Source organism: Sciurus vulgaris (assembly GCF_902686455.1).
Source record: "Sciurus vulgaris genome assembly, chromosome: 2".
NCBI classification, from domain to species: domain Eukaryota; kingdom Metazoa; phylum Chordata; class Mammalia; order Rodentia; family Sciuridae; genus Sciurus; species Sciurus vulgaris.
The window spans coordinates 64,316,070-64,340,952 of record NC_136462.1 but is presented as its reverse complement, the minus strand read 5'-3'; the positions used below and the strand labels follow the sequence as shown (position 1 = coordinate 64,340,952).

Here is a 24,883-nt window from a genome sequence, read left to right as displayed (position 1 = left end):
TTTGATTGATTCCCAAGTATTTCATCTTTTTTTTGAGGCTATTGGAAATGGAGTTGTTTTCCTCATTTCCCTTTCAGATATTTCATAGATGCTTATGTATAAAAATGCTTTAGATTTATGTGTGTTGACTTTATATCCTGCTATTTGCTGAATTCATTTTTGAGGTCTAGAAGTTTTCTGGTGGAGTATTTTTGGATCCTCTAATTAGGGAATCATGTCATCAGCAAATAGTGACAGCTTGAGTTCCTCTTTTCCTATTTGTATCCCTTTAATTTCTTTAGTCTGTCTAATTGCTCTGGCTAGTGTTTCAAGGATGATGTTGAATAGAAATGGTGAAAGAGGGCATCCCTGTCTTGTTCCAGTTTTTAAAGGGAATTCTTTCAGTTTTTCTCCATTAAGAAAGATGTTGATACTAGACAAAGGTGCCAACAATATGCAATGGAGAAAAGATAGCCTCTTCAACAAATGGTGCTGGGAGAATTGGAAATCCATATGCAACAGAATGGAACTAAACCCATATCTCTCACCATGCATGAAACTAAACTCAAAATGGATTAAGGACCTTGGAATCAGACCAGAGACCCTGCATCTTATAGAAGAAAAAGTAGGTCCAGATCTTCAACATGTTGGCTTAGGACCAGACTTCCTTAACAGGACTCCCATAGCACAAGAAATAAAAGCTAGAATCAACCACTGGGATAGATTCAAACTAAAAAGCTTTCTCTCAGCAAAGGAAACTATCAGCAATGCGAAGAAAGAGCCTACAGAGTGGGAGAATATCTTTGCCAATCATACTTCAGATAGAGCACTAATCTCCAGAATCTATAAAGAACTCAAAAAACTCTACTCCAAGAATACAAATAATCCAGTCGACAAATGGGCTAAGGAAATGAATAGACACTTCACAGAAGAAGATCTACAAGCAATCAACAGATATATGAAAAATGTTCAACATCTCTAGTAATAAGAGAAATGCAAATCAAAACCACCCTAAGATTCCATCTCACCCCAATTAGAATGGCAATTATCAAGAATACAAGCAACAACAGGTGTTGGAGAGGATGTGGGGAGAAAGGTACACTCATACATTGCTGGTGGGGCTGCAAATTAGTGCAGCCACTCTGGAAAGCAGTGTGGAGATTCCTTAGAAAACTTGGAATGGAACCACCATTTGACCCAGCTATCCCACTCCTTGGCCTATACCCAAAGGACTTAAAATCAGCATACTACAGAGATACAGCCACATCAATGTTCATAGCTGCTCAATTCACAATAGCCAGACTGTGTAACCAACCTAGATGTCCTTCAATTGATGAATGGATAAAGAAACTGTGGTATATATATAAATGGAATATTACTCCTCCATGAAGAATGATAAAATTATGGCATTTGCAGGCAAATGGATGAAATTGGAGAATATCATGCTAAGTGAGATAAGCCAATCTCAAAAAGCCAAAGGACGAATGATATCGCTAATAAGTGGATGATGACACATAATGGTTGGAGGGAAGGGTTAGTGTTAGGGTTAGAGTTAGGGTTAGGGAAGGGGGCAAGTATGGAGGAAGGAAGGACTGTATAGAGGGAAAAGAGGGGTGGGAGGGGTGGGGGGAAGGGGAAAAATAACAGAATGAATCAAACAACATTACTCTATGTAAATTTATGATTACACAAATGGTATGCCTTTACTCCATGTACAAACAGAGAAACAACATGTATCCCATTTGTTTACAATAAAAAAATACATTATAAAAAAAATCAGCCAAAAAAAAAAAAAAAAAGAAAAATGTTGACTCTAGGCTTAGCATAAATAGCCTTTACAATGTAGAGGAATGTTCCTACTATTCCTATTTTTTTCTCATGTTTTGAGCATGAAGGGGTGTTGTATTTTGTTGAATGCTTTTTCTGCATCATTTGAAATAACCATATGATTCTTATCCTTAAATCTATTACATGTATTGATTTACGGATGTTGAACCAACCTTGCATCTGGGATAAACCCCATTTGATCATGGTGCACTATCTTCTTAATATGTTTTTGGATGTAGTTTGCCAGGATTTTGTTAAGAATTTTTGCATCTATATTCATCAAGGATATTGGTCTAAAAAATTTTTTTTCCTTGATGTGTCTTTGTCTGGTTTGGGTATGAGGGTGATATTAGCTTCATAGAATGAGTTTGGTAGGGTTCCCTCCTTTTCTATTTCCTGGAATACTTTGAGAATTATTGGAATGAGCTCTTCTTTCAAGGTCTTATAGAACTTGGCTGAGAATCCGTCTGGTCCTGGGCTTTTCTTGGTTGGTAGGCTTTTGATAGCTTCTTCTATTTCATTGCTTGATATTGATCTGTTTAAATTGTGTATGTCCTCCTGGTTAAGTTTGGGAGGATCATGTCTCTAGAAATTTGTCGATGTCTTTGGTATTCTCTATTTTGTTGGAAATATATATATATTCAAAGTAGCTTCTCATTATGTTATGTATTTCAGGGGTGTCTGTCATGATATTTCCTTTTTCATCATGAATTTTATTAATTTGAGTTTTCTCTATCCTTCTCTTTGTTAGTGTGGCTAAGGGTTTGTCTATTTTGTTTGCTTTTTCAAAGAACCAACTTTTTGTTTTGTCAATTTTTTGAATTGTTTCTTTTGTTTCGATTTCATTGATTTCAGCTCTGATTTTAATTATTTCCTGTCTTCTACTACTTTTGGTGTTGTTCTGTTCTTTTTTTAGGACTTTGAGCTATAATGTTAGGTCATTTAGTTGTTGACTTTTCATTCTTTTCTGGAATGTGCTCCATGCAATGAATTTTCCTCTCAGTACTACTTTCATAGTGTCCCAGAGATTTTGATATGTTGTATCATTGTTCTCATTTACCTCTAAGAATTTTTTTTTATCTCCTCCCTGGTGTTTTCTGTTATCCATGCTTCATTCGATAGCATATTATTTAGTCTCCAGATGTTGGAGTAATTTTATTTTTTATTTTGTCATTGATTTCTAATATCATTCCATTATGATCTGATAGAACACAAGGTAGTATCTCTATTTTTTTGCATTTCCTAAGGGCTGCTTTGTGGCATAACATATGGTCTATATTCGAGAAGGTTCCATGTGCTGCTGAGAAGAAAGTGAATTCACTTGTTGATGGATGCAATATTCTGTATATGTCTGTTAAGACTAAATTATTGATTGTGTTATTGAGTTCTATGGTTTCTTTGTTTAGTTTTTATTTGGAAGATCTATCCAGTGGTGACAGTGATGTGTTAAAGTAACCTAGAATTATTGTATTGTGGTCTATTTGATTCCTGGCATTGAGAAGGATTTGTTTGCTGTACGTGGATGCACCATTGTTTGGGGCATAAATATTTACAATCATTATGTCTTCCTGATTTATGGTTCCCTTAAGTAGTATGAAATGTCTTTCTTTATCCCTTCTAACTTTGGCTTCAATCCACTTTATCTGAAATGAGGATGGAAACCACAGCTTTTTTACTGAGTTTGTGTGTGTGGTAGGTTTTTTCCCATCTTTCACCTTTAGTCTGTGGATGTCCTTAACCATGAGATGAGTCTATTGAAGGCAGCATATTGTTGGGTCTTTCTTTTTAATCCATTCTGCCAGTCTATGTCTTTTGATTAATGAGTTTAGGCCATTAATGTTCAGGGTTATTATTGAGATATGATTTGTATTTCCAGTCATTTGGGCTTATTTTTGGTTTTTAATTTGACTTGGTTTCTCATTTGATTGGTTTTTCCTTTAAGGTAGTTCCTCCCTTTGTTGTCCTATATTGTTGTTTTCCATTTCCTCCTCATGGAATATTTTGCTGAGAATATTTTGTGGCGCAGGATACAGAATTTGTAAATTTTCTTAACTTTTATTTATCATGGAAGGATTTTATTTCATCTTCAAATCTGAAGGTTAGTTTTGCTGGGTATAGGATTCTTGGTTGCAACCATGTTCTTTCAGGACTTGAATTGATGTTCACAATTTTTGCAAAATTATACAGAACTTTTATGGAAGAATGGAACTGAGTTTCATACCCTGTGATTTTTGTTATTCTCCCAACTCTTTTTATTATTGCATTGATTTTGGTTTAATAATTTTAGTGATAATAGGAATTTTTTTAAATTTTTAATTTATTTTTTATTTTTACAGATTGCATTTTGATTCATTGCACACAAATGGGGTACAACTTTTCATTTCTATGGTTGTACATGATGTAGATTCACACCATTCATGTAATCATACATATCCATAGGGTAATGATGACTGTCTCATTCCACCATCTTTCATACCCTTGCCCCTCCCCATCTCATTTTCCTCTATATAATCTAAAGTTATCCATTCTTCTCTCACACCCTCATCCCCTCCATCCCCATTATCTATCATCATCCACTTATCAGAAAAAAACATTCAGCCTTTGGTTTTGGGGGATTGGCTTATTTAACTTAGCATGATATTCTCCAATGCCATCCATTTATCTGCAAATGCCATAAATTTTTTCTTTTTTATGGCTGAGTAATATTCCACTGTGTATATATATATCACCGTTTCTTTATCCATTCATCTATTGGAGGGCATCTAGGTTGGTTCCATAACCTAGCTTTTGTGAGTTGAACTGCTATAAACACTGATGTGGCTGTTTTACTGTAGTATGCTGATTTTAAGTCCTTTGGGTATAAACTGAGGAGTGGGATAACTGAGTCAAGAGGTGGGTCCATTCCAAGTTTTCTGAGGAATCTCCCTACTGCTTTCCAGAGTGACTAAACCAGTTTGCAACTCCACCAGCAATGTATGAGTGTGCCTTTTCCCCCACATCCACGCCAACATCTATTATTGCTTGTTTTCTTGATAATAGCCATTCTAATTGGAGTAAGATAAAATCTTAGGGTAGTTTTAATTTGCATTTCTCTAATTACTAGAGATATTGAACACTTTTTCATATATTTGTTAATTGCCTGTATATCTTCTTCTGTAAAATGCCAGTCCAGTTCCTTAGCCCATTTATTTACTGGGTTCTTTGTATTTTTAGTGTAAAGTTTTGTACGTTCTTTATAAATTTTGGAGATTAGTGCTGTATCTGAAGTGCTTGTGGAAAATATTTTCTCCCACTCTATAGGCTCTCTTTTCTCATTATTGATTGTATTCTTCGCTGAGAAAAAGTTTTTTAGTTTGAATCCGTCCCATTTATTGATCCTTGCTTTCATATCTTGCACTTCAGGAGTCTTGTTAAGGAAGCCTGGTCCAAAGCTAACATGATGAAGGAAATCTTCACTTTTTGAATTTAATAAAAATGCCTTTGAGATTTACCATAAAATGCAATGGTGTAATATTTGAGCCATTTATTCTTTAATTATTTCAATGGAATATCCTTTTGTTTCTATTTAGAATTTATTTTTCCTGCAATCTAATTATAAATACTTATATTAATAGGTTTCCTAATTTTGAGGGTTAAATGCCTCATGGCCAGCATATATTTTTAGAAGGAATATTATATAATTATACCAAATTTTCTTTGTTTCACTTTCTTTATAAAAAAAGTTTTTTTTTTTTAAAATTTTTGTTCTGAGAATTGAACCACTGTGTTACATTCCCAGCCTTTTTTATTTTTTATTTTAAGACAGTGTCTCCTAAGTTTCTTAGGGCCTCATTAAGTTGCTAAGGCTGGCCTAAAACTTGCAATCCTCCTGCCTCAGCCTCCTGAGTCCCTGGATCACAGGTATATGACACTGCATCTGACAAAAACTTTTAATCTATATTCATAGTAAGACAGCTATCTAGGTTTTTCATCAGAATTTGATTTCAATATTTGAATACTTTCTTAAAATAAATTATATTCTGGTTTTTGTTTAGGAAATGGGTCTTCTGTGTTGTTTTTTTCTTTTTTGAACATTAGAAATGACTCACTTCTAAAGTTATCCCAGCTTGAATCCAACCAAAATTCTTTCAAAAGCAGTAATCATATCTTCAGACCCAAGTTAATTTACCCATGGAGGAAGATATTTCTTTTACCCCACCTTTAAGAAATGTTTTATTTATTTATTTTCTGAATGGCACTACCATATAACCCAACTATCCTAGTTCTTGGTATGTATCCAGAAGATCTAAAATTAGCATGCTGTAGGGATATAGTCACATCAATGTTTATAGCAGTGCAATTTGCAATAGCCAAGTTATGGAACCAGCCTATATGCCCATCATCAGACAAATGGATAAAGAAAATTTGGTATGTATACATAATGGAGTTTTATTTAGCCATAAGGAAGAATGAAAGTATGGCGCTTTCTGGTAAATGGATGGAACTGGAGAACATCATGCTAACTGAAGTAATCCATCCCAGCAAGACAAGGGTTGAATATTTTCTTGCATATGTGGACGGTAGAATGAAATAAGGAAAAGAAAAGAAAAGAAAAAGGATATAGGGGAATCCCATGAAGATAGAGGTGAGATCAGGGCAGCAGAGAAAGGGGATGTAGGGGAATGGAGGAGGCACAGGAAAAGGGAAGAATGGAATAAAACTGACAGTAAATTTCACCTTTCTGTGTATCTATCATGCACTACTTTTAAAAAACTATCCATAAATAAAGACCAGTAAGGTAGCAGAAAATGAACAGGAGGAGGAAGAAGGGAGAGAAAAGGGAAATACTGGGGACAGAATCGGCAAAAATTATCTTCCAAGTTTGTATAATTTATGTCAACATAAGCCCCAATATTGTGTATGACTATAATGCACTAATAAAAATTAAAAAATTATGTAAGAGAAAGAAAAGTTTTATGTATTTTCTAATAAATAAGGGTTTATATTTATTTTTATTTTAATTAAAAAAATTTTTAGATATACATGATATTAGAGTATACTGACATACATATATGGACTATAGTTTATTCTAAGTAGGATCCCATTTTTGCAGTTATTTATTTTAATTGTTATTTGTTGCTAAAATACTATTTATATATAGTTGCTAATATTTTTTATATATATGATTTTTATATATGTAATTCTTAATTCAAATTCTTACAGTGTAAACCTTTTATAATACTCTGTTGCAGGCCATTAAGCCATGCTAATATTTAATAATACTGACTTTTACATCTTTGTTTGTTATTTCTACTGCCTTGATACTCCAGAGCCTCATCAACTCACACCTCGGATGTTATATTATGCCAAAGCTCGGGAGTGATAAGATTTGATTATCACATAATAATGATCTCTAGTTTCAACAATTTTCTTTCAGTGGTCCCAAGTTCTTAAAAATGGCAGAGAAGTCCCTCTAATAAGACAACAATATCGTTTTTTTTTATTGTAAACAAATGGGATACATGTTGTTTCTGTGTTTGTACATGGAGTAAAGGCATACCATTTGTGTAATCATAAATTTACATAGAGTAATGTTGTTTGATTCATTCTGTTATTATTCTCTTCCCCAAACTCCTCCCACACCTCTTTTCCCTCTATTCAGAGTCCTTCCTTCCTCCATTTTTGCCACCCTCCTTAACCCTAACCCTAAACCTAACCCTAACCCTAACACTAACCCCTCCTACCCCCCATTAAATGTCATCATCTGCTTATCAGTGAGATCATTCATCCTTTGGTTTTTTGAGATTGGCTTATCTCACTTAGCATGATATTCTCCAATTTCATCCATTTGCCTGCAAATGCCATAATTTTATCATTCTTCATGGAGGAGTAATATTCCATTGTATATATATACCATAGTTTCTTTATCCATTCATCAATTGAAGGACATCTAGGTTGGTTCCGCAATCTGGCTATGGTGAATTGAGCAGCAGTGAACATTGATGTGGCTGTATCTCTGTAGTATGCTGATTTTAAGTCCTATGGGTATAGGCCAAGGAGTGGGATAGCTGGGTCTAATGGTGGTTCCATTCCAAGCTTTCTGAGGAATCTACATACTGCTTTCCAGAGTGGCTGCACTAATTTGCAGCCCCACCAGCAATGTATGAGTGTACCTTTCTCCCCACATCCTCGCCAACACCTGTTGTTGCTTGTATTCTTGATAATTGCCATTCTAATTGGGTGAGATGGAATCTTAGGGTGGTTTTGATTTGCATTTCTCTTATTACTAGAGATGTTGAACATTTTTCATATATCTGTTGATTGCTTGTAGATCTTCTTCTGTGAAGTGTCTGTTCATTTCCTTAGCCCATTTGTTGATTGGATTATTTGTATTCTTGGAGTAGAGTTTTTTGAGTTCTTTATAGATTCTGGAAATTAGTGCTCTATCTGAAGTATGAGTGGCAAAGATTTTCTCCCACTCTGTAGGCTCTCTCTTCACATTACTGATAGTTTCCTTTGCTGAGAGAAAACTTTTTAGTTTGAATCTATCCCAGTTGATTCTAACTTTTATTTCTTGTGCTATGGGAGTCCTGTTAAGGAAGTCTGATCCTAAGCCAACAAGTTGAAGGTTTGGACCTACATTTTCTTCTATAAGACACAGGGTCTCTGGTCTGATTCCGAGGTCCTTGATCCATTTTGAGTTGAGTTTTGTGCAGGGTGAGAGATAGGGGTTTAGTTTCATTCTGTTGCATACGGATTTCCAGTTTTCCCAGCACCATTTGTTGAAGAGGCTATCTTTTCTCCATTGCGTATTTTTGGCCCTTTTGTCTAATATGAGAAAATTGTATTTATTTGGGTTTGTGTCCATGTCCTCTATTCTGTACCATTGATCTACCTGTGTATTTTGGTACCAGTACCATGCCATTTTTGTTACTATTGCTTTGTAGTAGAGTTGAAGATCTGGTATTGCGATACCCCCTGCTTCACTCTTTCTGCTAAGGCTTGCTTTAGCTATTCTGGGTTTCTTATTCTTCCAGATGAATTTCATAATTGCTTGCTCTATTTCTGTAAGGTACATCATTGAGATTTTAATTGGAATTGCATTGAATCTGTATAGCACTTTTGGTAGTATGGCCATTTTGACAATATGAATTCTGCCTATCCAAGAACATGGGAGATCTTTCCATCTTCTAAGATTTTCTTTAATTTCTTTCTTTAGTGTTCTGTAGTTCTCATTGTAGAGGTCTTTCACCTCTTTCGTGTGATTGATTCCCAAAGTATTTTATTTTTTTTTGAGGCTATTGTGAATGGGGTAATTTTCCTAACTTCTCTTTCTGAAGATTCGTCACTTATGTATAAAAATGCATTGGATTTATGAGCATTGATCTTGTAACCTGCTACTTCACGGAATTCACTTATGAGTTCTGAAAGTTTTCTGGTGGAATTTCTGGGTTCCTCTAAATATATAATCATGTCATCAGCGAACAGGGATAGTTTGAGTTCTTCTTTTCCTATTCGTATTCCTTTAATTTCTTTGGTTTGTCTAGTTGCTCTGACTAGAGTTTCAAGGATGACGTTGAATAGAAGTGGTGAAAGAGGGCATCCCTGCCTTGTTCCAGTTTTTAGGGGGAATGCTTTCAGTTTTTCACCATTTAGAATGATATTGGCCATGGGCTTAGCATAGATGGCCTTTACAATGTTAAGGAATGTTCCCACTATCCCTATTTTTTCTAGTGTTTTGAGCATGAAGGGATGCTGTATTTTATCAAATGCTTTTTCTGCATCTATCGAAATAATCATGTGATTCTTAACTTTAAGTCTGTTGATATGGTGAATGACATTTATTGATTTCTGGATGTTGAACCATCCTTGCATCTCTGGGATAAAACTCACTTGATCGTGGGGCACTATCTTTTTATATATTTTTGTATGCGATTTGCTAAAATTTTGTTGAGAATTTTTGCGTCAATGTTCATTAAGGATATTGGTCTGAAATTTTCTTTCCTCGATGAGTCTCTCTATGGTTTAGGTGATATCAGGGTGATATTGGCTTCATAGAATGAATTTGGGAGGGTCCCCTCCTCTTCTATTTCATGGAATACTTTGAGGAGTATTGGAATGAGCTCTTCTTTAAAGGTTTTGTAGAACTCGGCTGAGAATCCATCTGGTCCCAGACTTTTCTTTGTTGGTAGGCTTTTGATGACCTCTTCTATTTCATTGCTTGAAATTGATTTATTTAAGTTGTGTATGTTCAGTTTAGGTAATTCATATGTCTCTAGAAACTTGTTGATGTCTTCGAGGTTTTCTGTTTTGTTGGAATATAGATTTTCAAAATAGCTTCTAATTATGTTTTGTATTTCACTCGTGTCTGTTGTGATATTTCCTTGTTTATTCCAAATTTTAGTAATTTGAGTTTTCTCCCTCTTTCTCTTTGTTAGTGTGGCTAAGGGTTTATCAATTTTGTTTATTTTTTCAAAGAACCAACTATTTATTTCGTTAATTTTTCCGATTGTTTCTTTTGTTTCAGTTTCGTTTATTTCAGCTCTGAATTTAACTATTTCCTGTCTTCTACTACTTTTGGTGTTGGTCTGCTCTTCTTTTTCTAGGGCTTTGAGCTGTAGTGTTAAGTCGTTTATTTGTTGATTTCTATTTCTTTTATTGAATGCACCCCATGAAGTAAATCTTCCTCTAAGTACTGCTTTCATAGTGTCCCAAAGATTTTGATATGATGTGTCTTTGTTCTCGTTTACTTCTAAGAATTTTTTTATTTCCCTCCTGATGTCTTCTGTTTTCCATTCTTCATATAATAGTGTATTATTTAATCTCCAGGTATTGGAGAAGTTTCTGTTTTTTATTCTGTCATTTATTTCTAATTTGAATCCATTATGATCTGATTGAATACAAGGTAGTATCTCTATCTTCTTGTATTTGCTAACAGTAGCTTTGTGGCATAAAATATGGTCTATTTTAGAGAAGGATCCATGTGCTGTTGAGAAGAAAGGGTATTCATTCTTTGTTGGATGGTATATTCTATATATGTCCGTTAAGTCTAAATTGTTGATTGTGTTATTGAAGATCTATGGTTTCTTTATTCAATTTTTGTTTGGAAGATCTATCCAGTGGTGAGAGAGGTGTGTTAAAATCGCCTAGTATTATTGTGTTGTGGTCTATTTGATTTCTGGAATTGAGAAGGATTTGTTTGACGTACATGGATGAGCCAATGTTTGGGGCATAGATATTTATGATTGTTATGTCTTGCTGTTTTATGCTTCCCTTAAGCAGTATATAATGTCCTTCTTTATCCCTTCTGACTAGTTTTGGCTTGAAGTCCACATTATCTGAAATGAGGATGGATACTCCAGCTTTTTTGCTGTGTCCGTGTGCAAGGAATGTTTTTTCCCATCCTTTCACGTTTAGTCTATGGATATCTCTATGAGATGAGTCTCTTGCAGGCAGCATATTGTTGGATTTTTCTTTTTAATCCAGTCTGCCAGTCTATGTCTTTTGATTGATGAGTTCAGGCCATTAACATTCAGGGTTATTATTGTGATATGATTTGTATTCCCAGTCATTTGACTCATATTTGTTTTTTGATATGGTTTGGTTTCTGTTGGGGGCTATGCCATGCGGACTACGCCAAGATGGCGCCTGGCAGCCAGCCAGAGGTTGCTTTGATCACATCAGTGGTGAGGAGGTTGATTAACATAAGCACACCCAGGTGATTTATCATTGGCCATATTCAATTAAGTCCATGCACACAACACACACAACACGTGCACATGTGTTCCTGAGTGCTCCTGATCGTGCCTGCTTTTTTGACCTTTACCATGATTGGACAGCTAGCTCCTCGCCTAATCTTCGCGTAATTGGCATCAGTCCTACCTTTCACCTCCTGGAGGGGATATAAGCTGCTCTCCTCAAGCTCGGAGCACTGGTGTTTCCAGGTTTCCTGAATCAACAATAGACCGTTCGAAATTCAAGAGCCTCGCCACTCGTTTGTCTCCCGTGCCAAATTGACTCCGCTGGACGGCATCAGGTTTCTCCTTTTTTTGGCTTTTCCTTTAGGCTAGTTCCTCCCATTGCTGATTTGCATCATTGTTTTTCATCTCTTCCTCATGGAATATTTTGCTGAGAATGTTCTGTAATGCCGGTTTTCTTTTTGTAAATTCATTTAGCTTTTGTTTATCATGGAAGGATTTTATTTTGTCGTCAGATCTGAAAGTAAGTTTTGCTGAGTATAAGATTCTTGGCTGGCATCCATTTTCTTTCAGGGCTTGAAAAATGTTGTTCCAGGCCCTTCTAGCTTTTAGGGTCTAGACTGAAAAATCTGCTGATATTCTTATTGGTTTCCCCCTGAATGTAATTTGATTCTTTTCTCTCGCGGCCTTTAAAATTCTGTCTTTATTTTGAATGTTAGGTATTTTCATTATAATGTGCCTTGGTGTGGGTCTGTTGTAATTTTGTATATTTGGCATCCTATAAGCCTCTTGTACCTGGTTTTCCATTTCATTCTTCTGATTTGGGAAATTTTCTGATATTATTTCATTGAATAGATTGTTCATTCCTTTGGTTTGTTTCTCTAAGCCTTCCTCAATCCCAATAATTCTTAAATTTGGCCTTTTCATGAAATTCCATAATTCTTGTAGATTCTGTTCATGATTTCTTACCATCTTCTCTGTTTGGTCAACTTTGTTTTCAACATTCTGAACTCCCTTTCTGACATTTCTTCTGCTGCGCTGTCATTGGGTTTTATTGATATAGTATCTAGGTTTGTTTGGGACATTTTCTTCCCTTGTTTTCTCATATTGGTCAGATATCAGTGGGACTCTGAGATATTGCAGATTTCCTCTTTGGCTTGTAGTGTCCCTGTAGATTTCTAGTATATCACCTCCCAGCCTTCAGTAGGCTGAAGTCTTGGAGGAACTTGATAATGCAGTGCTTCCGAGGAAAGCTGCCCCTAGCCCACTACTTGGTCCAGGGCTGGGGGCTGGTTTTGCGTGGAAATCCTCTCACTGGACCGTCCTGCTCCTAGAAGCTGGCTATAGACAGAGCCTGCCCCTGCCTGAGGGAGCCAGGCTGCTTGGGGAAAGCCTCTCCCTGTCCTTCCTTGGTCCCAGAAGCTGACTGCAGGCTGGGGCCCGCCACTGGGTTCAGGGCTTGGGGTTGGTTCTGTGCAGAAAAGCTCTCACTGGGCAGGCCTCCTCCTAGTAACTGGCTGTGGATCAAGCTTGCTGCCGGAGAGAGCAGGGCTGCTTGGGGAAGACTCTAGTTGCCCTGCTCTGCTCCAAGAAGCTGCCCCTGTCTAGGCCTGCCGCTTGGGCCGAGCTTCACCCAGTAGGAGAGACTCACCCCGTGGCTCTATGTTGGTCTGAGTCTCTCAATGCCTCACCTTCTTCAATCCTGGGTTCTGGAATGACGGGAGATGCAGTCACCCTCTAGTCCGCCATTTTGAATCCCCGCAATATCTTACAATACCTTGAATTAGCCTCTTTTTCTCTAACCAATTCAACTCTTCCTGCAGGAGACATGCCTTTCACTCAAGAAATAACCAGAATAGATCAATAACTAGGAAAGACTCTTTAAAAAGAGTTCACAGAAGTTTTGTACCCCACAAATGTAAAAAATAAAATGAAATTAATAAGCATGTAGTTATGATATAGAATGTAATTAGTGAGCATGTAATTTTGAACACAAAGATTGTACCTTATTTATAAATAAATACATGTGTACATATGCAATTAAGAACATGACTAAACTCCCTTGTAAAGCAAGGAGAATAATGGCAAATTGTCATGCAAATATAAAATTAGTTAAATAGGTTTATCAAAGGGAGAAATGTATATGTTGCTATATGTGTTAAAATGATTTTTTTTCTTTTCTAGGATACATCGAGGGAGAGCAAATTTTAAAAGGCATCTTTATAAACAAGCAACTGAGGACTTTTCTATTGCAGTTCACTTAGATCCTAATAACTGGTTATCATTCTATTATCGAGCTTGCTTATTTAGAAAGACTAACCCTCTAAAAGCACTACAGGATTATAGCATTTCAGGTACTTGGCTTTCACATACATAATCATCTGATCTGAGGTTCAGCACCTTATTCTCACAGAGGGGAATACTGATGTGGGTTCACTAATATAATATGTATAATATTATATACTAGTATATATGTACTTATATATTTAAATATATTTTAGATATATACTATTGTATATGTGTGTATACATACCTCTGTGTGTGGTGACCACAATGATTGAGCTACAAGTGTTCTAATATGTCCTTTAGATATGTGTGAATAAATGTGTGCATATATGTTTCTGTGTGTTTGTAAACATGACAAGGGGAGACTATTGTATCAAAGAAATATTTTGGTAAATTGAGTTCTGGAGAATATTCTGGAAACTCCATTCTATTTCCTAGTCAGCTTAAATGGCATTCACTTGTCCTGGTGATTTGGATCCTATTCTAAGTCAGTCCATGGATTTTTCAAATTCAACGTTTTTGATGCTTAAATTAAAAATAGGCTTTTGAGTATTCTCAGTAGCTAAAGTGTGTTAATAGCCAAAACTGATCATTTCTTCTTTATCCTCAGTCAGTGCATCCCTGGTTTATAAGTGTCCAGCAAATTCTTGACCATGATATCATCTCCAATGACATGAATTGAGCCTATCCTAACAGAAAATCCATCCAGAACCCAACACTCCAAACAATGACTATGCACACCTGGATGCAAAATTGTAGAATCCCATCATTTCTAGATTTTCTTAATCTGGAAAATAAGAAGAGATATCCAGACTCTCATAGGGAATGAAATCTAAGATGATTGTTGCTTGAATTTTTCTAAGTCCTTTTGCCTCCTGAGGTCACCTTTTCCATTAATATTCAGATAAAATAGCCCTGTTGTCCCCTACGTGCTGAAAGGAGTCCAGTGCTCTGGCTTCTATGTCTAAGGACTCTTGGGAAGGTATGCTGAAGATTCTTATTCAATGAGCTCATCATCTTTGAGTCTAATTTCTGCTTACAACTGATTCTCCAACATTGCTTGCCTGCTCACTTCTTGTGGCTATTCTTCCCTCTGCTTTGATTCTTCCTACGTCTTTCCTTCATGTCCCAAAATAACATCAGCACAAACACATCATGCATAATTCAGAACAGTTCAGAGTTCAGAGGATAAATGTGGCACACATAACTTAAAGATCTCTGTAGGTTTCCCTGGCTCTGTTGGCCCTGTCTACCTGCCATCTGGCTGACTCCATTTCTCTCTGGTCTTTCTCTAAAGACTTTCCCCCCCACATTTCCAGCTTTCGGTTCTTTAGTCCTCCCCTTTCTAGACTATCACAGCAATTCAAAATCTCTATTATTTAATTGTTCAGAGTAGACCAGCTTGATTTTGGCTTCAGTCTTTTCCTATAGGCTAGTTTATCATCCATAACCAAAAAGGATCCTCAAGATACTTTCTAGGATGATAACAATAATTTCTAACATTTATTGGGCATTTTATTACTGTTCTAAGTACTATATATGGAATATTTTAATGACAATTCAAACAATTACATCAGGTAGGTGGGTATCATCTAAATTTTACTGATATTAAAGCCAAAGAATAGAGAGGTAAAGTAACTTTAGTATATTGTTCCTTAAGAATTTCCCCATTGTTTTAGAGTGATTATCCTTCCCCAAACTTGATAGTGAGAATATTTATGTCCCAGACTGTGAATATTTTGGGCAACTTTCTTCCTAAACCAGGAAGGGCTAGAGAAGCTTAGAAGATGTGTGTCAAACCTTGTGTAAAACATACCCAACTCACTAATGTATTTTTTAAAGTGAAGGGGAGCCAGTAAGCCAGAGACATGAGATGACTTCTAGGTTGGTTACTGATGAGAGTAGCACTCAGGCAGCTCTGAGAAGAGGTTCTTTTTACTGTGTGTTTCTGCTTTCTGGGATTCCATAGTCAAGTTGCTTGCCTCATTTCCAGGTTCTGCTTGCCTTGCAGGAGCTCCTTTGCAGCTGCCTCTCCTGGTTTATGAGTAAGACTGACTTCTGTCATATGTCCTGGTCTGGGTTAGTACCTGAGCCTGTTCTTTGGCCAGAAATGGTGTCTTTGTGATAATAGCAGGTTGTCAAGGGTAATGGTGCCCTTCTGGCTGGAGTTATATTCTATGCCCACTTTACCAATGCCTTGCATCATGCCCCTGGTCAATGTACCTGGTCCCCTTGGACCTTAATCTCCTTACCCGGAAAGTTAGTGGACTTTATTAGATTGCCACTGGGATTTCTTCCAGCCTTAATGTGTTTGTGATCCTTAATAGTCACATAGTTACTAATGAACAAATGCATTTTTATGTACAATACTATTTTTTTACTCACCAAATGCACTCATCATAGATACATTTTGTTTTATGTAATGTTAAATAAGAATAAGCAATAGAAAGAGTCTAGGCTAAAATTTAACTCAGATATGATTGTTCAGAACCTGAATAAAACATGTTCTTTTATTTTTAAGTTCTCTTAAATGACGGCCATGAGAATTTTAGTTGTTTTCTACATCGGGGCATAGTGTATGTACATCTAAAACTTTGGTGGCTGGCGATTTGTGACTTTGAAACTGTTATTACTCTAGAAAGGTATGTTTTCTTTTCAAACTGGTTTCACTTTTGTTTAAAATTTAAAAATCTAAATAAAAGAACAAGGATTTTCCCCTTATCATTGATAACTTATTAGAATATGAGGCAATTATAAAATCATTCTAGAATTAGAATATCACTAAAATTAGACTACTGCTAAAATAAGAATTGTTTGCATTAGGTGCCTTTGCAAATTTTAGAGGTTGAATGGGTTTGAAAAGAATTATGTCCATAGATAATAAATCAACAAGCTATTAGAAGGGGTTGGAGAATACCCAGGCTAGAACTTTTAGAAGGTCCTGGAAAACCATCATCAATTTAAAATAATGACAAATATTCTGCTTAATGTATCATTGCTATGCACAAAATACAACTCGATGGAAAGAAATCCTCTATTTTGAGCTACTGACTTCATTTTTTAGTAGAGCAAAAGAAAAAGCCAATAACATTTAGAGCATAGTTTCAGGAAGGAACACAGATTGAAAATCAAACACATTAGTCAGAGAGCCAGCTGTAAAATACAGATTTTAATAATTTAAATTTAAATAATTCCCTTTCTTTCCAAGGAAGCATTCATTAAATGGAAGTTGTCAGAAAGAGTAATGTATCAAGCTAATTTTATGTCAACTAGCAGACTGTTTACTTAACTCTCTAAGGTGAACTTTGAACTTGACTCTGGAAAATCATGGAGGATAGTTCCATAATGACTGTAATCGTTTTTTTTTTTGGACCTTTTTGAGCCATGAAGGAAAAGAAAAGACTTTTCTGGTGCGAAGAGTCAGAAAGTGGGTGGTAGGAACTGTGGTGTCTAGGTAACGGGTTAGGGCTTCTGTGCATGTGTAGTTTCCTTATTTTAAAAGAGGCATTGAAAAAGATAATGTCTAAGATAATTTCTATACTGAATATTATTTGATTCAAAGAGAGAGAAGCAACATTTATTTGGTATAGAAAAAAAGCTGTGTAGACACTAATGTGGAGAGGATTTTTAACCTCAAGCCACCAAACCATTTTATCACTGATCCTCATGGCTTAAAACAAAGACTTTTGAACTGAGGAAAACTTGAACTTGCAATTCAAATTCAAGATAACTCAAGATTAAGTCAAAGAGGAATAAAGTATTGCTAAGAGTCTAGGAGATTTCATGAATTCTGTTCTTAGCATAGTCTCTACAATCGTTAACTCCTTTCCAAGGATTGTATAAAGGGCACTTATAAAATTTTTAAATTTCTGTTTCTTTAGTAAAACATTTAAAAAACCTGATATATATTGATGTATGTATTTCCTTAGGTTCATTCACAATTGCAGAACATTTTGAATAATTAAAAATGTCTAACAAGATTTTATTTTCTTATTTTCCTAGAACTGTTACTTTGGCTTATATAAACATTGGTCTCATATATCTGCTACACCTAAACAACTACAATGAAGCCATTTGGTGGTTTTCTGAGGCTATTAAAATCAATCCTTTGTGTATTCAAAGCTATATTTGTAGAGCAGAAGGCTATTATAAGGTATTTAATGTTTGAAGATTTTGAATAAAGATTTTAATGTTATGGCTATCTGTTCAATTAATTTTAAATGCTTTAATGTATCCTTTTCTTTAGCTAACTATAGAGGTGAATGGGCTTATAAGCTATCAATGTTAAGCAGATGTAGTTAACTATGATTACCTACTCACAAAGCCTCTTCTTATTAGGTGTGCATTTTTATTGTCTTTCATTTTAAAAATAATACCATATCTGTTTTTTCCTTATTTTAAAAGCAATATGTATTTTATATAGGTAATATATTTATCCAAATAAGAAAAAATAAACAAATAAGTTTTATGAAAAGCAATAAAACTGTTCATATTCTCAAGGGATAACTACTGACATTTTGAAATCTGTTGTTCTAATGTTTTGTGCATGGGTGTACTGGTGAGGGGGTAGATTCATAGAATGGAATCTGTGTAGAATGATAATCTAAACATTAACACTTTTCTGTAAATTTTGTTCAATTTTTTTTGACACTTGAAATTACTTTTTTTTCTTTATTTTTTTTAACAGACTGCATTTTGATTCATTGTACACAAATGGAGTGCAACTTTTTGTTTCTATGGTTGTGCACAATGTAGATTCATACCATTCATGTAATCATACAGGTACATAGGGTAATGATGACTGTCTCATTCCACCATTTTCATACCTCTGCCGGGCCCCCCTCTCTTTTCCCTCTACTTAATCTAAAGTTCCTCTATTCTTCTCTTACCTTCCACTCCCCCATCCCCATTATCTATCATCATCCACATCAGAAAAAACATTCAGCCTTTGGTTTTAGGGGATTGGCTTATTTCACTTAGCATGATATTCTCCAATGCCATTCATTTATCCGCAAATGTCATAATATTATTATTCTTTATGGTTGAATAATATTCCATTGTGTATATATACCACAGTTTCTTTACCCATTTATCTACTGAAGGGCATCTAGGTTGGTTCCATAATCTAGCTTTTGTGAATTGAACTGCTATAAACATTGATGTGGCTGCTTTACTATAGTATGCTAATTTTAAGTCCGTTGGGCATAAACCAAGGAGTGGATAACTGGGTCAAAAGGTGGGTCCATTCCAAGTTTTCTGAGGAATCTCCATACTGCTTTCCAGGGTGGCTGCACCAATTTGCAACTCCACCAGGGAAGTATAAGTGTGCCTTTTTCCCCACATCCATGCCAACATCTATTATGTTTGTGTTCTTGAAAATAGCCATTCTAATTGGAGTAAGATGAAATCTTAGAGTTGTTTTAATTTGCATTTCTCTAATTACTACAGATGTTGAATGCTTTTTCATATATTTGTTGATCACCTGTGTATCTTCTTCTGTAAAGCTCTGTCCAGTTCCTTGGCCCATTTATTGATTGGGTTCTTTGTATTTTTGGTGTAAAGTTTTATAAGTTCTTTATAAATTTTGGAGACTAGTGCTGTATCTGAAGTGCTTGTGGAAAATATTTTCTCCTACTCTGTACAAGTTAAATTTTAAAATAAATGTAATCCCTCTGTTTTCTACAAGTTCTCTAGATAAGCTGGTTCCAGTCTGGATAGGCTAGGTTATGCTGTGGTAAAAAATAAAAACAAACAAAAAACTTCAAAATCACCATTTCAAACAACAAAGACTTGTTTCTTTCTCACACTTTATGTCCACTGAGAACTGTCAGGAGACTGTGCTCTCCACTGCCTACATCTCAGGGCCTCGTGTGACTGGAGTTCCATACAAAATTCTTACCTTCTGGATGACAGAAGCAAAAGATCCAAGACACATGTTCAGTATTGTCCCTAGGGAAATTTTGCCCTTGACTCCTATTGGGGAAGACATGGACATACTTGCAGTGTGTGGGTTTTTACTTAACCTAACCTTATCAATGAAGCTTAGGCCATTTGGGGAAGCTGGTGTTTCCCTTGAACACACACAGAAACCAAAGCACCAGCATGGTAGCAGGGGGTAAAGGATGTATACTCAGACTCTTTGAACTGAGAGGCAAAAATCAATCTGTGCACAGTAATGGGTGAATGCATTGTGGTGTGTGAACACTGTGCAATATAACAGTCCATGAAAAGAAGAGAACTGATGAGGGATTTCCATGAGCTATTTTTGAGTAAGAAAGGCAAGATTCAGAAGAGTATAAGTGTGTACAATATGATCCCACAATTATAAATCAAACCCTGTGTTTGTATGCAGAGGAATACATTCTCCTACTGTGTTGGTTCAGCTTCCCTGGGATTATAATCTAAGACTGCCTGGAGAGGTCCAACCCCAGGGACGCTTGTAAATTCAGAGTGAACCTCCAGCTGTCCCAAAACAGAGTTTCCTCAATGCATAGCTACAGACAGTTGGTAGAACAGGTATAGCAATGTGCATGTTTGATTGGATGGTGCATTAATTACTTGTGAAGCAGTGGCCCTGAAGTTCCACAGAAATTCTCAAATTTGTTTAAATGAATCTCAAACTTCTGCTCTTTTTGGGTTTCCTCTTTGACCCTACCCACTATTTCTTCCAAATGGTTTGTACTCTTTCTGCAGACCCAGTTTGCTTCCATGTACAAATTAATTTGGAACATTCTGGTTTCTTTTTCATCAGTCATTATGGTTAGAAGAGTGATGGTTGTCTCACGTTAATTTTGCTGTGACTATGTAGTACTCCTTTGGTAATGTCTACCATGATAGTTGATTTTGTCCCCGGGTATGTACTAATTTAGTTTATTTAATTTAGTTTAGTTTATGTTTATCTTTTTTAATATATTGATATTAAATAGATCTTTTTATACCATTATTATATTTTCATTCATTTATTTATTTAAATTTAATTTTGGTAAAAGACTGCTTTTCCTCTTATTCTTTTTTTTTTTTTTTTGTACCAGAGATTGAATGCAGGGGTGCTTAACCACTGAGCCAGAGTTTCCCTTTTTTAACATTTTATTTAGAGACAGGGTCTCGCTGAATTGCTTAGGGCCTCACTAAGTTGCTGAGGATGGCTCTGAACTTGCAATGCTCTGCTGGGATTACAGGCCTGTGCCACTGCACCCAGCATCTTCTCTTATTCTTAAGTGGAATTGACTTTTACTTTTTATTTTACTTTCTTCTCCTTGCTAGTTTATTAACAGGTGAAATTTGGTGAAATAAGTGTTGTGGTTGATAGAGGAAAAAAACAAAGAGTTAAATGAAAAAGGAGCACACACACAAACTGGAATGTAAAATTATATATGTGTATGTTTATTCTTCAAAATTAAAGCTAAATAATTCTGAAAAACCAACTTTGCATCATAACCATTTTTTTTTTACTTGTCTACATCCCATTTTCTTTGATGATTCTTTAGAAAATCATGTGTATTAGGAGATGCCTCTGCAAAATTTCTGCAGTAAAGCATAGGAGGGGATAAACATCAAAAAGGAAACACTCAGTTTTATTAAAACCCAGATTTCTTTTTATCATTCAACAGCTGCATAAATTGAAAAGGGCAGTCAAGGAGTTATCTCGTGCCATCCACTTTCAGCCAGATGGACTCCAATTATATATAATAAGGTACGAGCATAGAAATTGAATTCTTCTTAGAATAACTTCACATCTGAGCAATCTGTTGGGATCTTTAGTTCTCTCTTGATTCTTCAACCTCTTCCTTTTACATTTGCTCCCTGGGCATTGGCCATCACCCAACCAGCAAGCCAGCTATAGTTCTTGTTTTTATTAAACTTTAAGATAACATTACAAACTGTACCGGATCTTTCCCTTGGCTCTACCCTTGCATGAAAACATAACTGCAAGTCTTTAAGTTCTTTAGGTCTTTCTAGGTTGCTGGTTATACAGTTAGTACGTATCTCATGAGAGCAAGGTAATAATATTTTGAACAGTTATTCTGATATGTTCACAGTGTTGTCCCAAATAATTGTCAGCTAATTCCATGAAAAAAATAAGTGGTGCATAGAATTGTATTTGAAATGTAGTAGAACTTGGAATAAGGAGACATTTTACAAAGTATCACTTCCAAAAATATAATCTCTAAGGATTAATAGAACAGGAAAAAGAAAGTGGAATTTTTTTTTTTTCCAGAACTGGACTTTGGATCCAAAGTGTCGCACAGGCTAGACAAATGCTCTACCACTGAGCTATATTGCCAGTTAGACCAGTGTTTTCTGAACAAGGCTTATTTTGTGTTCTAAGTCTTGAACCACAGTTTAGCAATTTATGAAGTCTTCCTCCTTTTATGTCCTTTGAATTTTAATTTTTAAATAACTTCTCAGCAACAAAGTATAGCATTTTAAATGCAGATAATTGCAAAAAGAAACTACTATTTTTCTTGTAGCACTGCATTTTCTAAGTGACTTCATCACACATCCATGTAAATTGGTCTATTTAGACTATAAAAAATCTGTAATTTTTGTATTGCCTTTTATGCATGCATAAATATGAATAGATGAATATATTGTAGTTGTAAAATTTTTAAGTAACTGAGAATAAGAAACTTTGTTTTAGAAAAGATATTTTTTATCAGCTTAGAATAAAAAAACTATTATTTCTTCCAGAGGACAATATCTTCTTATGATGAAAAAATATGATCTGGCAAAGTTCACTATTTATCAAGTAGCAGAAATGAACCGTGGTAAATATAATTAATTGAAAATCATAATTGTTTTAATTTAAGAAATACCTTTTTAGAATTTTTGTACTACTTTCAATAACTACGTATGGATAGCTTAATGGTTTTAGTTGAGATACAAAGATTTGGAAACTTCAGTTTCATATGTACATAAGTTGGTAAAATGATCCATAATGTACTGTAATTGATTTTGTGAAAGAGGTTATTCTTATAGGAATTATTAGGCTTACAGTTTTGCTATTTTTTGTTATGTAATTGGAATGTCTTATGCTTTTTGATAATAGACTTTCATATAATATTGATAATTCATATTATAAAGAATAATTTTTTTAATTGCTTGACCTTGTTAAAATAATTATATTTGAAATTCTTGATACTTGGCAAAGGTACTGATAAACCCTCCTTTCCCTTTAGGTCTCATTGAATTGAGTCCAGTACAGCAAGCAATCATTTATTCATTTTGTGAAAACCATGAGAAGGCCATTCAGGTCTTGGAAGAGACCTTGTGCAATAGGCCGGAAACAACCATGCTTATGATATTAGCAAAAACACAAATGAAGGCCAAGAACATCAAGGTGAAAGGTCCTCTGAGTCATGTTTACTAAACCTAGTAATAGAATTCATATATCATGCTTAATATGACATTTAATATTATTTACAACTGTAAATTTTTTATATACCATTAATTTTACAATAGTATTTATTATATTATTTATTCAATTTTCTATTAACATTTATACTTTTTCATTTTTATTTTTATCATTATAATTATTAACATATTAACTGTACAAATTAATGGATTTTTCTGTGACATTTTCATATATGCATAACACATATATTGTGTATTGACCATATCCATCTTCCCTACTTTTCCACTCTCTTGCTCTCGTTTCTCTGTTCTCTCCCTGTACCTCTCCCAGTCCATAACTATCCCTCTTCTATATTTAGGTCATTTTTTTTTCCTGTTCCCCATATGAGAGAAAATATGTGATATTTGTCTTTCTATGTCTGGCTTATTTTGCTTAACATGATGTACTCTAGTTCTACCCATTTTCTTTCTAATGACATGATTTCATTCTGCTTTATGAATGGTTAAAACTCCATTGTGTATATACACACCGTATTTTCTTTTTTTTCATTCATCTGTTGAAGGACAGTTGTATCTTGACTATTGTGAATAGCGCTGCAATAAACATGGGCATCTAGATATCTCTTTCTGTGTGCTAACTTCATTTCCTTCAGGTGTATACTCAGGAGTGGTACAGTTCGATTGTGTGAGAATTCTGGTTTTAGTTTAGTTTTTTTTTTTTTTAAGTTCCATACCTATATACATAGTAGTTGTACTAATTTACATTCCTACCAACAGTGTACATGGATTCCTTTATATCCTCCCAACATTTGTTATTTATTTATTTATTTTAATAATAGCCATTCTAACTGGGGTGAAAGGGAATCTCAGTGTAGTTTGATCTGCATTATTCTGAGGGTGAAAAGTATGAGTTTTTTTTTTTTTTTCATATACTTATCAGTCATTTGTACTTCTTTTGAGAAGTATCTATTTAAATCCTTTGTTCATTTATACTGAATTATATTTTTTGTTGTTAGGTTTTTAACATTTCTTTTTATATTCTGGATATTAATCCTCTGTCAGATGAATGGCTGGCAAAGATTTCTTCCATTCTGTAGGTGGTCTCTTCACACTGTTGATTGTGTTCTTTGCTGAGCAGGAACTTTTCAATTGGATGTAATCCCACTTGTCAATTTTTGCTTTTGTCTCCTGAGCTATTAGGCTACTATTTAGGAAATTGTTGCCAGTGTCAAAATCTTGAAGTGTTTTCTCTGTATTTTTCTATTAGTTTCAAAGTTTCAGGTCTTACATTAAGGTCTTTGATCCATTTTCAATTGACTTTTTGGACAGGGTGAGAGAGAGTTTCAATCATCCACCTGTGGATATCCAAGTTTCCCCAGCACCATTTGTTGAAGAGGCTGTCCTTTCTCCTTATATGATTTTGGCACCTTTGTTGAGAATCAATTGACTGAAGAGGCATGGGTTCATATGAGCCCCCTATTCTGTCACCCGCCTGTATGCTAATGCAATGCTCCTTATGTTACTTTGAATCTGTAGTATGTTTTTGAAATCAGGTGTTGTGGTTTGTCTAGTACTGCTGTTTTTGCTCAGGATTGCTTTGGACACTTAGAGTCTTCTGTGCTCCCATATGAATTTTAGAATTTTTTTTCTAGGTCTGTGAAGAATGTCATTGCATTTTGAGGTGAATTGCACTGAATCTGTAAATCACTTTGTGTAGTTTGGCAATTTTAACAATATTAATTCTCCCAATTCATGAACAT

The 24,883-nt window shown here is 35.1% G+C and overlaps 1 protein-coding gene across 2 annotated transcripts in view; it reads left to right on the top strand.

Moving 5' to 3' along the window:
- Positions 1–24,883, top strand: part of TTC6 (tetratricopeptide repeat domain 6) — a 204,643-nt gene that overhangs the window by 133,437 nt on the left and 46,323 nt on the right. For both annotated transcript variants that reach the window (XM_079119380.1, XM_079119381.1), the window contains 6 exons: positions 13,668–13,837; positions 16,291–16,411; positions 17,772–17,922; positions 21,380–21,462; positions 22,461–22,537; positions 22,949–23,109. In XM_079119380.1, the coding sequence (XP_078975506.1) occupies positions 13,668–13,837; positions 16,291–16,411; positions 17,772–17,922; positions 21,380–21,462; positions 22,461–22,537; positions 22,949–23,109 (763 nt within the window). The remainder of the gene's footprint in view (positions 1–13,667; positions 13,838–16,290; positions 16,412–17,771; positions 17,923–21,379; positions 21,463–22,460; positions 22,538–22,948; positions 23,110–24,883) is intronic.